The sequence below is a fragment of the Protomyctophum parallelum genome (genome assembly GCF_964188405.1).
Source record: "Protomyctophum parallelum genome assembly, chromosome: 7".
In the NCBI taxonomy this organism is placed as follows: domain Eukaryota; kingdom Metazoa; phylum Chordata; class Actinopteri; order Myctophiformes; family Myctophidae; genus Protomyctophum; species Protomyctophum parallelum.
Window position 1 is genome coordinate 24,845,894 of NC_139705.1, and position 15,802 is coordinate 24,861,695.

At 39.8% G+C, this 15,802-nt stretch overlaps 1 protein-coding gene across 3 annotated transcripts; it reads left to right on the forward strand.

Annotated features, from left to right (window-relative positions):
- Positions 1-1,436: 1,436 nt before the first annotated feature.
- rprd1b (regulation of nuclear pre-mRNA domain containing 1B) lies at positions 1,437-11,029 on the forward strand. Of its 3 annotated transcripts, none has more exons than XM_083769552.1 (8): positions 1,437-2,085; positions 2,902-3,031; positions 4,276-4,406; positions 4,711-4,770; positions 7,357-7,484; positions 8,209-8,335; positions 9,169-9,344; positions 9,773-11,029. In XM_083769552.1, exons 1-8 carry the CDS (start codon positions 1,935-1,937, stop codon positions 9,920-9,922), a joined length of 1,053 nt encoding a protein of 350 aa, XP_083625678.1. In that variant the 5' UTR covers positions 1,437-1,934; the 3' UTR covers positions 9,923-11,029. The 3 variants fall into 3 exon arrangements, with proteins under 3 accessions (XP_083625678.1, XP_083625679.1, XP_083625680.1); XM_083769553.1 differs by having other exon boundaries at positions 4,738-4,770; XM_083769554.1 differs by lacking the exon at positions 4,711-4,770.
- The last annotated feature ends 4,773 nt before the right edge of the window (positions 11,030-15,802 follow it).

Genomic DNA, 15,802 nt, shown 5'->3' on the forward strand with positions numbered 1-15,802 from the left:
TAGTTTTCAATGTTTTAGCCTTGTTTTCAATCTTTTGTCACTCTAGTCTATATGCTCTGAATGTCAGTGGGAATGTGCAGCCTGATCTAGGCTGTTATGGTCAGTGTACTGAGCAAATGGCTCTCCCAAAAAGAACTGTACTGATGTTTACTACTTTTATAAAAGTGGATAAATGTTGTACTTCTTCTGCCATTGGTGTTTGTTAACCTATAGTTACCATTTCATAATTTCCCAAAACAGTAAATACGAAGTAAACAGAAGATGTGCTGGTGCTGGTTTCCTACCTACTGTGTAAATTACTAAATTTGCATTTTGGGTGATATTTGTTACCAAATGTGTAAACACACCTGCTCTGCTGACACACTATTTGCCTTACCTTTGTCTAAGGCCACTCAGACCCATTGTTTTGACAGCAATATTATGCATTTTATCAACCACAGTATTATGGAGTCAAATGGCCAGGTAAAGAAGAGTTGCATGCCTGGTGGTGTAGCATTTCCATGTTTGTAAAAACATGAAGATTTCAGTGAAAAATATTTGCATTGCTCTGGGTTTCTCTGAACCACAGGGCTAAAGCCTATGTGTACTTACATACGTACGTTTGACAAAAACAACTTCAATAAATAAAATGATACTTTATGTAGGCCTATAATAAATGTAATTAAATTAAACTCTTAGCCTATAATCAATCGAACCATGATCCATGCAGATCAGTGTATGACAACCTATTTGGACATTGTTAAATGTAGGCCTATGTTAAGATCTATTTTTGGTTGATATTTATGTAAAATATTTAGCATGTTGGAGAACAAGTTTCACGTCTCAAAGATTATTTTACTTTCAGTACTTACTATGCTGAAATTAACTACTGGTAATATAGTTATTTAAAGAAAAGATTTAGGCCTATAGTCAAATGTAATTCCAATATAATACATGAAACCAATGCATAATGATAAATTAAACTTTCTTCATATTTACACACATAACAGTACTAGTTACACAGTAAATACAACACTGTTTCAGTGTACTAGGCTACTGTACTGTTGAAACTGCATATAATAAATAAAACATCACAATAAAGATTTTAAAAAAGATCTCAGAATTACTGATTATTGTATTTGAAAACATGACAATATCAAGCAAAAGCAAATTTTACTGACAAATAAAAAAATAATGTATGTATGTGTGTGTGTGTGTGTGTGTGTGTGTGTGTGTGTGTGTGTGTGTGTGTGTGTGTGTGTGTGTGTGTGTGTGTGTGTGCGTGTGTGTGTGTGCGTGTGTGTGTGTGTGTGTGTTTTGTTTTGATTCTGATTCCAAGCAGCCTTATTTCTATGGCAACGCACATCCCAACCACAACCACAGCAGCCATGGTGCGCACGCTCTGATGAGTCGTGACGCAATGATTGTGCGACGCACATGTTTGAGGTGAAAGGGCAAGTGGCCATCTTCGCAGAGATTTTCCCTCATTAGTTTAGGGTAGCGTATCTCAACATCATTTTGGAGCGTATTTGTTCGACCTTTAACTATTGAATAACTTCAGATATTGGTCCGCTTGTGTTATTTAGGACCGAGTTATTTTGCCTTTTGTGGTGCTAACTAGCTAACTAGCTCAGTGCTGGTTTGGTCCGGCGATGGCTGCTTAGCTTAGCTAGCTATCTCTAGCTGTAAACAAACAGTGTTGATAGTGTATGTTGTTGTTGGAAAACAGTGTTAAAAGTAAGCGTGGTCGCTCTGGGGAAAATATCTACTAAACGTTAATTTAAATCGTTGAGGAATACGGTGGATTTGGGCATTTTTGAGACGTTACGCTACGCTGCATGCCGAGCAAGGCTAGCTAGCGTAACAACTTTTATTTTTGATGACAGTGCTAGATTGTCCCAGCTAGCCCCGAAGGTCTGTACGTTCTCCGCAGGTTGAGGTGAGGCAGGATCAGCATGTCGTCCTTCTCCGAGTCTGCTCTGGAGAAGAAGCTGTCTGAGCTAAGTAATTCGCAGCAGAGCGTACAGACTCTGTCGCTATGGATCATCCATCACCGCAAACACGCGGCTCTCATTGTCAAAGTTTGGCACAGAGAACTGAAAAAATGTGAGTTTTGATGATTGTTGCAATGCGTGTTTGTGACTGTTACATTGCGATATGTGTGATTATGCAACCTAAACCATGTATGCTGCTGGGGTTCTCAAACCTTTATTTATGTATGTATGTAACCCCCCCCCCCTCCAGTCCAGAGTAACTTTTCATAGGTGCAGGCGCACCAGCATGTAGGTGGTAGGTGCACACAGACATGCTGTTGTTGAGCTGGACAGATTTTTTTGATGGGTGTACGTGCTTCCAAAATGGGTTTGATTGATTAAATACTTTATTAACAGTTTGCAAGGACAGTCACAGCAAAGGGAAGTACTAGCCTTGCATAGCCAGCCTTCATCCTTTGCAATTGCAATGCATATTGCCCCAGGCAGATTATGTCTTGGCTAGACTGGGAGGACTTCACAGCCAAAATGGTGACAAGCCAACCAGATTCATCTGGAAGACTGGAACTAGGCTATAACCAATAATATCCAATTAGTCACGCAGTGATATTAGTATCGCTACATGAGTCTAGAGAAGTACAGTACAATACAAGGTCTGCTTAAAGGATGAAAACGGAAAAAGCCTTTCAGCTTGTTTCCATTGGTGTTCCGACATATATTCAATTCACATACTCAATATCATGGTGCGTGTGCCATGATAGCTCCACTGTAGTATCTATCTAGTACAGAGCAAATAGCCATGGCTTTGCTCACACAACATAAAATAGTATTAATGTTATTGTGTAATTCAAACAAAAAATATCTGTGATACATCTTTAGGATGATGAAAATATCAGATTGATTTACTTCCTATTCTTATGATTTCTTTCAGCCAAACGCAACAGGAAGCTGACATTCCTCTATCTGGCCAATGACGTCATCCAGAACAGTAAAAAGAAAGGACCAGAGTTTGCTAAAGACTTTGAGTCTGTCCTCGTTGATGCATGCTCTCATGTTGCCCGGTAGGTGAGCTACTAGTAAATGTTTGCAGTAGGGTTGGGTGACGATACGAATACATTGTCAATCGCGAATATACGAATCCAATCGCAGAATATTTTTATTAGGCGATTTCTCGGGACGATTTAGCCCAATTAACCTGTAAAGTGTGAGCAACATGTGAATCAATTTGGCCCAGCAAAGTAGTAACAGCGGCCGGGTGGAAATCACCTCCTCCGTTATAATGTATGCTCCCACAGTCCCCGCACTCAGCAGCATCGGGCACCGGGGCACGGCACTTACGGCAGCCGCCAGCCAAAGTAAAGGCTGGGATCCTGGGAGCTGAGGAAGGCTGTAGCCTACATGTTGTTTAAGCTCCGGAGTCCAGACCCATGCAGTTTAATAATATACAGTCACAACAGACTGCTGTCTCGTGTCTCATCACAATCCCAATGCCTCACCCGTGAAGTCGGGGGGGAAAATAAAAAAACTGTCTACTAGTGTTAGTGTATAGGCTCGGGGATCATAATAGCGCTTAGCTTAGCATTAGCTTAGCGTGTGGCCCCTACTGGTGCTGCAACCCACTGATTGAACTTCAGCAGCCCGGCCGCAGCAGCTTGTGGGCTCAGCTCCGAGCCTCCGACTGACCGGTGCGGGGAGGCAAGGGAGCAAGTTACCCTGGCTGCGCAGCTGCGCTGCAGAAACAGACTGATCTACAAGCTCTCAATGCCTAGCGAACGGAGCTGCAAAAACAGGCAGGACGCGTCGCCTTGAGAGCTTGTAGATCTGGCTTTTTTGCGACCTGCAGTGAGCTGTTCTCACTTTACTTTTATGACACGAATACATCGTTAATCGGCGAATATTTGTCAGACGATGGGCGGTTGAAAAAAAAATATCGCCCAACCTTAGTTTGCAGCCTTTAGTTTGCATGGCTTGAGATAGTTAAACAATTATGGGCAAATGTTTGTAGGTGCAGGGGGCTGAGCCGGGAAGTACTTTGTAGTACTGGCATATGTCAGTGATTGTCACCTTCACTGAAGGACTGTGAGAAAATAGAGGGATATGTGTTTAACAGGAGACCCGTTACACACTATTCTCTAGTCATTATCTTAAGGCACTGTGTAATAGAAGACTGCTTATACAACTAAAATTCCCTGAATTCAATGCGTTGTTGACTGTTGTAAACAAATAAACAATCTATGTACTGTATTCTCCTGCCTTGTTCTGTTCTTCTTTATGTGCGCCATTCCGGTTCCCTGGCTCGCTGTAGTGAATCAGATGAGAACTCTAAGAAACACATGGAGAGGCTGCTAAACATCTGGAAGGAGAGAAGTCTCTACAGAGGTGATTTCATCCAGCAGCTCAAGTTGGCCATAGAAGACTCAAACAGTCCCAGACCAGGTAGGTCTACTGGCTTTAAGGGCATGCTTTTGTTTTTGTTAGACATTAATTAACGTAACATACTACAGTACAAATCCATTCATTCATTGAGTCTGTTCCATCCATCTGTCTTCTTTCTTTCTTTGAACAATACAGTAGTACCTAAAAAGCATGGTGTTTCTTAGAGTAAACCAAAATAGCTGAGGTTCAGTTGAGCCACTCAAATCAACATGTTGTTCCATTCAATGTTCAAAATATTTCATGGTATTGGTGAAGGATATAAGACCCAGGTGTGTGACGCTTTTGATTGGTATGTGTTTTTAAGTGACACATGCCTTTGACTGTCTGTTAGATCCGGCTGTAGCCGTCATCACCAAAGACAGCGGTGAGTTTTCATTGTTCTACGACCTGTTTCTCACCACACCTGGTAAAGGCTACTAACTATTCACTGACAGTTAACTATATGGGTTGCCACCATCTATTATTTTCTTATTTACTTTTTCCAATTTTCATTTTTGAGCGGTGCACACCACTCAATGCCTGGCTTTTTGTGTCTGTGTGTCTGTCTGTTTGGGGTATGAACAGTACCGTTTGGTGACCTCAAGTGGCACTATTGAGCAGCCTACAGGCCATTCACACTGACTACTATAACAATACAAGTATAACTAACAATAAAACTGTACCATACAGTACAGTAACTATCAGACACGGGTGTGATTTTTATGAATCACATCAATTTATTTTACAATAATTGACACAATCTTGCAAATGCATGATTTTGTGTAACGGTGTTGCACAAAGTACTGAAAATAGCAGATCTACAAGTTCACAACATGTTGCAAGACAAGGTGTTGTGAGCTTCTTTGTCGGCTATTTTAGGTCTTTTTAATTATTATTTCTTCACCTATACTGACCCCACAAAAAAGAATGTGTTTTTCTCATAATGTTATTTCTTAAAAAACATTATGCTAATTAATTTGATTAATTTGATTAACTGTTGCACCCCTAGTTGTCATTCTTATATTAATCTGAATGGAAACGGTGGCTTTGATGCTTGCACTCTAATCTCCCTGCCTGTGATGTTGCTTATCCAATGTTTTATGCTAATTGTATTGTTACAAGTTGCTCTATGTCAGGTAAAATGTACAAGTATTTCTGAGACAAATCACAGTTACTGTGTCGTCTCAAAGTCGAATGTTGTACTGGAAATAATACTGGTGACAGTTCGTGGCCTATCTTAATGATATCCTCTGATTTATTTAACTTTGTGTCCAATTATCAGTCGACAGAAAATGTTTGTCAGGTGAAAGCTCATGAAACGGAATGGGAGTCGACCCCATGCCACCTAAACGCCGCCAACCAATCACGTAGTAGCGACCTAGTCATGATTGGCTGCCTCAGTGCCTCCTAAGCTATGACCCGGGCACGGCAGAAGTCTGCAATGCCCAGACCACACTCAACCATAGATCTAAAACATTTTACAGTAGATGCCTCATTTGCCGCTGCAGTTCATTGGAGTGTCTCCAATGAAAGCAGGAAGTCAAGCGGAACAGTTTTCGCAGCTTATTTAGAAGTGCTGAAGGCATTCGCTGAAGGCACGCTGCGTCGCTGCCCAAGTGACGTCACTCATGCAACTCCTCCATGTCTCTCGCTGTCACTCAAGAGACTACTGGCCAATCACAGCGTGTCTTTTCCCGGGACTTGTGTTACGCAGCTTCGCAAGGAATCTCGGGAAAATTGTGCATTCAATTTTGACACTCCTCAGAGCCGGAAAGGGTGTCTACGTTTATATGTCTATGCTCTCAATCATAGACATATAGTTGGGTTGTTTACGGCAGTTCCGTGACTGCGGAGAGCAAAGGTCCGTTTCTCAATGGATTTGTCATCTAGGAGGGTTATTAAACAAATTGAGCCCCCATGTAACTCACAAAAATGCAGGGAAATTCACGAGAGCCGCAAATCCATATGGCCACCATCAAAAACCTGTTAAGGCAAAATTACCTCAAATTCATTCTGCTTTCAGTAGCATGTCACATGTCAAACTTTTCATGATTCTGAATCCATTCCAAGCATTAGTTTTGCACAAAAAACACTCATTGGGCTAAAAACGGCCATAGCCACTTGCCCAAATGTGGTCAAATGCGCTGACCTCATTTGTTATGACGGCTATGGCTGTTTTTATTGTGCAAAACTAATGCTTGGAATGGATTCAGAATCATGAAAACCCCCTAGTTTGACACGTCACATGCTACTGAAAGCAGAATGAATTTGAGGTAATTTTGCCTTATTGTGCCTTAACAGGTTTTTGATGGTGGCCTGTGGCCATATGGATTAGGGGGCCTCATGAATTTCTCCCGCATTTTTGCAAGGTACATGGGGGCTCAATTTGTTTAATAACCCTCCAAGATGACAAATCCATTGAGAAACGGAACTGTCGTAAACGACCCAACTAAGAAACATCGCAGCGGAGTGCCTAATGACACCGGCTAATGTTATGAGCGGGTAAACTGGACAGCAGGAAAGACGCAAACACAGTTTGTTACACCTGACAAAAATGACAGAATTCTTGTTTTTTAAATAGAATAATCAATACCCATTTACAACTCATGCTTGCGTTGTCTTGTCCATGAATACAATGTATTTACTGCTGGGTTATTGCTAACAACGTCTGTTTAGGTTCAGATAATTTATGAGCATTTTATTTTACCATAATTCTATGGTCAAAATGTATTGCACAGTTGAGACGAATAACCATATTATCCATAATGTCCTTTTTTCGGGGAGGGGTCGGAATAAATTATGGACTTACTGTATATGGTTTTGGTTATTCGTCTCAGCTGCTCAGACAGATGAATCGACTATGAAAATAATCTTTAGTTAGGTGTTTGTTATATGACTGTAGTCACTGTACTGGTTGTGCTTTAACAGCCTACAAAACTAGTTTCTCAAGTGTTGTGAATTGCGTTTCTAGTAGAAGAGAAGAAGCCGGTGAAACGAAGCTACCAGAAGATTCAGGTTCAGGAGGAGGAAGAGGATGAGGATGATGACTACAGAAGCCACACCTCCCCTCGCAACACAGATTCCGGGGCAGCGCAGCTGGTAGGAGTCAGTCGTTCAGATTAATTGTCAGTTCATAGTCGGGGGATATTGATAAAATCTGGGAATAAAAGGGAGCAAAAAAAAGAACACCAAAAAGTCATAGGGACTTGTTTCCATGTATTCAAGTCAGAAAAGGGGAAAAAAATAATTTCAGGTCTGTCTTGAAGGAAGCCAGTGATCCACATGTTTTAAGGAATGGTGTCGGGGCATTCCACACTTTGGTGGCTAATTTACCCACGTTTGTTCTGTAGGTGGGTGGTACCTGATTATTGTCACTCCCTCTAGTATTTTGGCTGTTACTCACTTTGGTGAGGTAGTTAGTCAGGAGAGCATTTATGTCAGAGTGTAGTCATCGTTTTGTAGTCATCAGGCCGAACCCTGACTCTGGAACTCACTTTCCCTCAAACCGGAAGAATAACAATAAAATCGTGACTCATTCTCTCGTAGCCTGCAGCTTTTATTGGGAAAAATCGGTTTGAGGGAAAGGAAGTTCCAGATTGAGGGTTCCGGCCTTATGACTACAACATGACGTAACAATATCATCTGCTCCCGACCGGATCATAAACCCAAGAAGGAATGCTGCCCAGGCTAATGGCAGAGCCCCTTTGACTATCTTGACTACAATGTTGTTAAAGCATTGCCTCATGCTTGTCCCTGTTTTCCAACTCTTTCCTCTTCTCTTCTACCACGTTTTCCATCTGTTCATATTCACGTGTGCTTCCAGACAGAGGAGTTGGTGAAGGCTCTGCAGGACCTGGAGAATGCTGCTTCGGGGGATGCAGCTGTCCGACAGAAGATCGCCTCCCTCCCCCAAGAGGTCCAGGATGTGTCTCTGCTAGAGAAGATCACAGGTAAGACCAAAGCCTTGACTTTGAGCAAAGTACTTTTTGTACTCCTCTGTTAAACATCTCTCTCTCTATCTCAATAATCAGCTTAGCTAGGGGCACGGTGGCACAGTTGGTAGTGCTGTCGCCTCACAGCTAGAAGGTCCTGGGTTCGATTCCCACTCGGGGCACTGTGGGTGCTGGCGGCGTGTTTCCTCCTCCGCGCCATCAGTGCCCATACCCGAAGGCGGGGTTGGTGAAAGGGCCTTTCTGTGTGGAGTTTGCATGTTCTCCCCGTGTCCCCTAGGGTAGGTACCCTCACAAAAACATGCAGTAATCCTGGTCTCTAAACTGCCTCCCCCTGGCCAGCCGGGGCGCCTGATGGAGGGGAAAGGAACTGGTTTGAATAACGTGTTCCTTCCACGCGCTACGTCCAACCAGGAAAACTCCCCCCTGTCAGGTGTAAAGGAGCAACTTGGACACTCAAGCATGAAGGAAGCATGAGTTAAGTCCGTTGCTCTCCCCAGGTTGGCGGAGGGTGTGTAGAGCCCAGGATCACATTAGATTATTGACACGGGTGAAAAATGGGTTACAAAATCGTGGGATAAAAAATATATATTAAAAAAAGATAATCAGCTTAGCAATAGCAGCTTCTGCTGTTATCAGATGATTTCATCTCCGTGAGACCTTATCAACACCATGCAATGCAGCCAGTATGGACATTTCCACATATTGACATTGTTGTCAGCCATTGTCCGATGTGGCGTTGTTGGCCGCGTTGGCCGACAACGGGAGGAGGCACAAAATTGTGAAATGAAAAGAGTGTGTGTAATGACATAAAGTTCCTTATGTCTGTCCAGACAAGGAGGCGGCAGACAGACTGTCCAAGACGGTGGACGAGGCCTGTCTCTTGTTGGCGGAGTACAATGGTCGCCTAGCAGCCGAACTGGAGGACAGGAGACAGCTGGCCCGCATGCTTACAGATTATATCAGCAGTCAGAAGGAGGCGCTCGGCGAGAGGGAAAAGAAACTAGATGTAAGGGACTTTCCACAAAATGACTGGAAATGCCACATACACTTTCTTCAACACTTCAGTGTAGTTCGATGTTGGCCTGAAAATGTAGCTCAAGCTAGTATAAGGATCTCACTGTACCTTTGATGTAGTAGCCCAAAACTCACCAAAACTGCCTGTGCTTAATATAAAATAAAATACATAATTAGTATTATTTTAATAGCTTCTGCCATACATAGTGTAGATGGGGAAAATGATTAAGTTTTATATGATTAATCTGAATTTAATGACCATATGAGTGGAAATGGTGGATACTAAAAGCCAATTGTATTCATTAAATGTGTTCTTAAAATATTTTTATTTGAATCTGGCTGGGCAGCAATGTAAAAAAGGTCGCTATAGAAACTTTGATTTCACATATAATCATGACTTGTCCTCTTTATCCTCAACAGGAGTACAAACAGAAGCTAGCAAGGGTGACCCAAGTACGGAAAGAGCTCAAGTCTCACATCCAGAGTCTCCCAGACCTCTCGCTTCTCCCCAATGTAACAGGGGGTCTGGCCCCCCTTCCTTCGGCTGGCGATCTCTTCTCAACAGATTGATGAGATATTCTCCAAGTCTACTGACCAGGAAAACACACTGTTGAAACTCTTCTTTCCCCCTAAAAGCCTACCCACCACCACCTCTATTAACTCTACATGGGGGAGAGAGGGAGGAAGAAAGGAACATTTGGTGACAACATAGAACACACACATTTGGGAGGAGAGTCGGAGGAGTTTGGCTCTCTTGTTTGATATGTCAAAGATGCTACATCACCAGCCTGGATCATCAAAGCTTACTGTTTTGTCTAGGTTTTATTCTTTCTTTATCTTTTCTTTTTATTATGACAATGTGAGCCATCCAATTATGTGTTTGTGAAGAGGGGAAGGCAAATAACCTAAGCTAAAATAATAAGTATTGTTATTGGTTATGTGTTATTTTCTTCATGGCCTGTTCAAGTGTGGACAAAGTCCTCTGGGCCGTTTGCTGTCACTGTATTAGCTGATAAGAATCCACTGAGATGATAATGTATCATGCGTTATGTTCGTTCAGTTGGCTTTAAGTTGGTTGCTTTTAATTGACGCAGCTCACTGGGTTTTTCAGTTGTGTGTTTGTAGAGGGGATGTCATTTTTTTGTTGTCCTGAATGTTCAGTCAGTAGCTGTTAGACACTCAATACAGCAACTTTAGCCATTAGTCTGAGATATTTGTTACTATCCCTCCCACAACAAAACTCAATTATTTGTGTACGTAAATGATGGGTTATTGACTTAGTCAACTCCTCGTTTGCTTTATTTTAACATACATTCAATACTCATCGTGTCATTGATCTTGTTCTGTATTATAAGCCTGAGTGCAGTTCAAGTACAGTGACTAGATAGGCCTGGATCATTTTTTTTATCCCCTCTTTTTAATATGACAGTAACATTATGTAGTTGTTTTACCCTGTCCTTCCTTTTAAGCATTTGGTTTAAGTAATTAACTAGCACAAAAGGTCACTCATGAATCAAAGTTATTCATATAATTTAAGTAGTGTTTCGTGCTCCAGTTTGGGCATGAGGATTAAGCCTACACTCACTGGGCAACTGTGTATTTGCTCAGTAGTAGAGTTGGGTTGCCGTGAAGGCACACATCATGAAAGAAAATTAAACAGATTGTTGCTTTTCAAAACCCGGCCTGAACGTCCCTTGTTCAATGTGTAAAAATTGGGCTTTGTATGTTCAGCTTCACTCATCTGCTCTTCTAAGAGGAGAATTTTGAAATGGTTTAAATCTTTGACTGTTTGGCTTTGTATGCAACCAGTGTGTGAACTGCATTACTAACAAATAGCCTCCACAGTTACGCCCTTTTCTCAGGTGTCCATTGGATTGATCATATTTTTTTAATAACGGTTGACAATCCATGATAATTACCTTTTCAGTTTACTAGTAGTTTTGTAGTTTGAAATCCAGAAGTTTTCTGTGAAGACAACAGGAGAATATAGTTTGGAGACTAAATTGCATTTTCAGTTTTCTAGGTGTGTAGACATTTTTTATAAATTGACTGATAGGGAACTTTATAAAATAAAACCAGGAGCTATGTAGTAAAGTCTTCTCAAGGTTTGAAAGGCTTGCACAACCTTATATATCTGTTGGTGGGGGGTCTTTGCCAGTGTGTCACCATGGGTATGAGATGTCATCTGCTAGAGACCTACCACTTTGTGACAATAAATATAGTCCTGCTAAAATCTGAATCACAATTGTTCTCCTTAAGATCACGGTTCTCTAAGAAAATTGATTAGATTGAAACCTAATTTTTTTTTAATGTATGAATAATGGCTGCTAATTTCTTATGACAAAATCGGTCGATTTGCATGAGTGGAGGTCGCATAATCTTTATAAATGAGCACATTTTAGGTTGTGAGATTGAAGTTTGACCATGAGTTAAAAGGTTATCAACCCTTTCAAATGTATTTGCAGCCAACTCTCAAATGCAGTTTTGTAACTTGTCTTTCAAAGACATCTGAATCTGACTAAAATGGATGTGGAAAGTCATCCACAACCATGAAATCTGAGTAGTGGGATGGGATATGACCAGCTCTCCATCTCCACCTTTCACTAGAGGCAGGCATTGGTGAATCCCAAGCACTGACATTACAAAAGATTTTAGGAAGGTCCTGTTTTGACCCCAAAGTGCTTTACTGTAGATTCTAGATATTTTCCTACCCAATCACTGTGTGGTGTGTGTTTCTCTGCAGAATCATACTGTGCTACCAACTTTCAAGATTGTAATGCCATATTTATGCTCTTAAATAGATCTACAAACTCACAATTCGTAGCATCCAAAGATACGTGAGATTGCAGATTGGCAATTTTCGGCAAGTGACATGGTTGTAAGACAGTATGAATCAGGCATAATAACTAGTGGTTAAAGTTTTTTTTTCTGTAAAGAAATGATTCAATGGATACCAATAAAACGTAACCATTTGAACAAACCTTTGTATCTTCAAACTTTAAAATGTTCATCTTACGGTGGACAAATGAATCTTTGAAATGTTTCATAGTTTTAGAAATATAGTCCTTTCAAATTTTACTTTGAAATGTTTTGTAAAATGAACCTAAATAGGTTTGAAATTGAATGGGGTTTCTAGGTTTGCCTGTAAATGAATCTTTGAAATGTTTCATAGTTTTAGAGATATAGTGCTTTCAAATTTGAGAAATGTAATGTAGTAGGCTTCTCTGTTGTTAGCAAAACATGCTAATGTTTCTCATCCTCTGCAACAACCATTCTCATACACCGCTATACTTTTAAGTATGTTGCGGTAGAGAGAACGTCATCATTTTGGACCATGGGTTATAGCCCATATCGTACAGCATACTATAGCACGCCGTTTTTCATAATTTTTGAGGATTAAAAAAAAAAAAAAACGATGGGTTATATAGCCCATCGTTTTTTGAATTTTTTAAAGAAAAAGAAAATCCTCGTTTTTCATCATTTTTGACTATGGACTATAGCCCATATCGTACGGCATACTATAGCACGCCGTTTTTCATCATTTTTGAGGATTAAAAAAAACAAACAAAAACAAAACGATGGGTTATAGCCCATCGTTTTTTGAATTTTTGAAAGAAAAAAAAAATCCTCGTTTTTCATCATTTTTTACTATGGACTATAGCCCATATCGTACGGCATACTATATATAGCATGCCGTTTTTCATCATTTTTGAGGATTTGAAAAACATAAAAAAATATAAAAAAAAGATGGGTTAGGGCCTATAGCCCATCGTTTTTTGAATTTTTGAATTTTTGGAGAAAAAAATATCCTTGTTTTTCATAATTTTTAACCATGTCAACTGTGTACTATGTCCCTCTGACCCTCTCGCACCCTCTCATCCAAACAGGTGTCCAAGCAGGCAGCACGGCATGGTTGACATGGTGGGAATGGTACCGCATTCCCCTCACCATTGACATGCAGCTGTTTGTTCTATTCCCTTACAGGTATGCCGGAACCAGCCCCTACAGGAGGATTTGAAAAAATGAAAAAAACGATGGGTTATAGCCCATCGTTTTGGAGAAAAAGAAAATCCTTGTTTTTCATCATTTTTGAGGTTCATTTTTGACCATGGGCTATAGCCCAAATCGTACGGCATACTATAGCATGCCGTTTTTCATCATTTTTGAGGATTTGAAAAAAAGTGAAAAAATGAAAAAAACGATGGGTTATAGCCCATCGTTTTTTTTTTTTTTTGATTATTTTTTAATCCTCGTTTTTCATCATTTTGGACCATGGGATATATCTCATATCGTACGGCTTACTATAGCACGTCGTTTTTCATCATTTTTGAGGATTTGAAAAAATGAAAAAAAACGATGGGTTATAGCCCATCGTTTTTTGAATTTTTGAATTTTTTTAAAATCCTCGTTTTTCATCATTTTGGACCATGGGCTATAGCTCATATCGTACGGCATACTATAGCACGCCGTTTTTCACCATTTTTAGGATTTGAAAAAAAGAAAAAACCGATGGGTTATAGCCCATCGTTTTTTGAATTTTTGGAGAAAAAGAATATCCTCATTTTTGACCATGGGCTATAGCCCATATCGTACGGCATACTATATATAGCATGCCGTTTTTCATCATTTTTGAGGATTTGAAAAACATAAAAAAATATAAAAAAAAGATGGGTTAGGGCCTATAGCCCATCGTTTTTTGAATTTTTGAATTTTTGGAGAAAAAAATATCCTTGTTTTTCATAATTTTTAACCATGTCAACTGTGTACTATGTCCCTCTGACCCTCTCGCACCCTCTCATCCAAACAGGTGTCCAAGCAGGCAGGACGGCATGGTTGACATGGTGGGAATGGTACCGCATTCCCCTCACCATTGACATGCAGCTGTTTGTTCTATTCCCTTACAGGTATGCCGGAACCAGCCCCTACAGGAGGATTTGAAAAAATGAAAAAAACGATGGGTTATAGCCCATCGTTTTGGAGAAAAAGAAAATCCTTGTTTTTCATCATTTTTGAGGTTCATTTTTGACCATGGGCTATAGCCCAAATCGTACGGCATACTATAGCATGCCGTTTTTCATCATTTTTGAGGATTTGAAAAAAAGTGAAAAAATGAAAAAAACGATGGGTTATAGCCCATCGTTTTTTTTTATTTTTGATTATTTTTTAATCCTCGTTTTTCATCATTTTGGACCATGGGATATATCTCATATCGTACGGCTTACTATAGCACGTCGTTTTTCATCATTTTTGAGGATTTGAAAAAATGAAAAACAACGATGGGTTATAGCCCATCGTTTTTTGAATTTTTGAATTTTTTTTAAATCCTCGTTTTTCATCATTTTGGACCATGGGCTATAGCTCATATCGTACGGCATACTATAGCACGCCGTTTTTCACCATTTTTAGGATTTGAAAAAAAGAAAAAAACGATGGGTTATAGCCCATCGTTTTTTGAATTTTTGGAGAAAAAGAATATCCTCATTTTTGACCATGGGCTATAGCCCATATCGTACGGCATACTATAGCACGCCGTTTTTCATAATTTTTGAGGATTTGAAAAAAACGAAAAAATGAAAAAAACGATGGGTTATAGCGCATCGTTTTTTGAATTTTTTAATAATTTTTTAATCCTCGTATTTCATCATTTTGGACCATGGGCTATAGCTCATATCGTACGGCATACTATAGCACGCTGTTTTTCATCATTTTTGAGGATTTGAAAAAAAAAAAAAAAAAACGATGGGTTATAGCACATCGTTTTTTGAATTTTTGAATAATTTTTTAATCCTCGTTTTTCATCATTTTGGACCATGGGCTATAGCTCATATCGTACGGCATACTATAGCACGCCGTTTTTCATCAATTTTGAGGATTTGAAAAAAATAAAAAAACGATGGGTTATAGCCCATCGTTTTTAGAATTTTTGATTTCTTTTTTTAATTCTCGTTTTTCATCATTTTGGACCAATGGCTATAGCTCATATCGTACGGCATAGTATAGCACACCGTTTTTCATCAATTTTGAGGATTTGAAAAAAACGAAAAAATGAAAAAAACGATGGGTTATAGCCCATCGCTTTTTGAATTTTTTAATTATTTTTTAATCCTCGTTTTTCATCATTTTGGAGAAAAAGAATATCCTCATTTTTCATCATTTTTGACCATGGGCTATAGCCCATATCGTACGGCATACTATAGCACGCCGTTTTTCATCATTTTTGAGGATTTGAAAAAAACGAAAAAATGAAAAAAACGATGGGTTATAGCCCATCGCTTTTTGAATTTTTGAATTATTTTTTAATCCTCGTTTTTCATCATTTTGGACCATGGGCTATAGCTCATATCGTACGGCATACTATAGCACGCCTTTTTTCATCATTTTTGAGGATTTGAAAAAAATGAAAAAAAACGATGGGTTATAGCCCATCGCTTTTTTAATTTTTTAATTATT

What these genes read in the sequence shown, in the direction of transcription:
- rprd1b (XM_083769552.1), top strand. Translation starts at nt 1,935, where the DNA reads ATGTCGTCCTTCTCCGAGTCTGCTCTGGAGAAGAAGCTGTCTGAGCTA. An exon ending in GCACAGAGAACTGAAAAAAT is followed by an intron (nt 2,086 to 2,901) that starts GTGAGTTTTGAT and finishes GATTTCTTTCAG; the next exon opens with CCAAACGCAACAGGAAGCTG. An exon ending in CGTCATCACCAAAGACAGCG is followed by an intron (nt 4,771 to 7,356) that starts GTGAGTTTTCAT and finishes TTGCGTTTCTAG; the next exon opens with TAGAAGAGAAGAAGCCGGTG.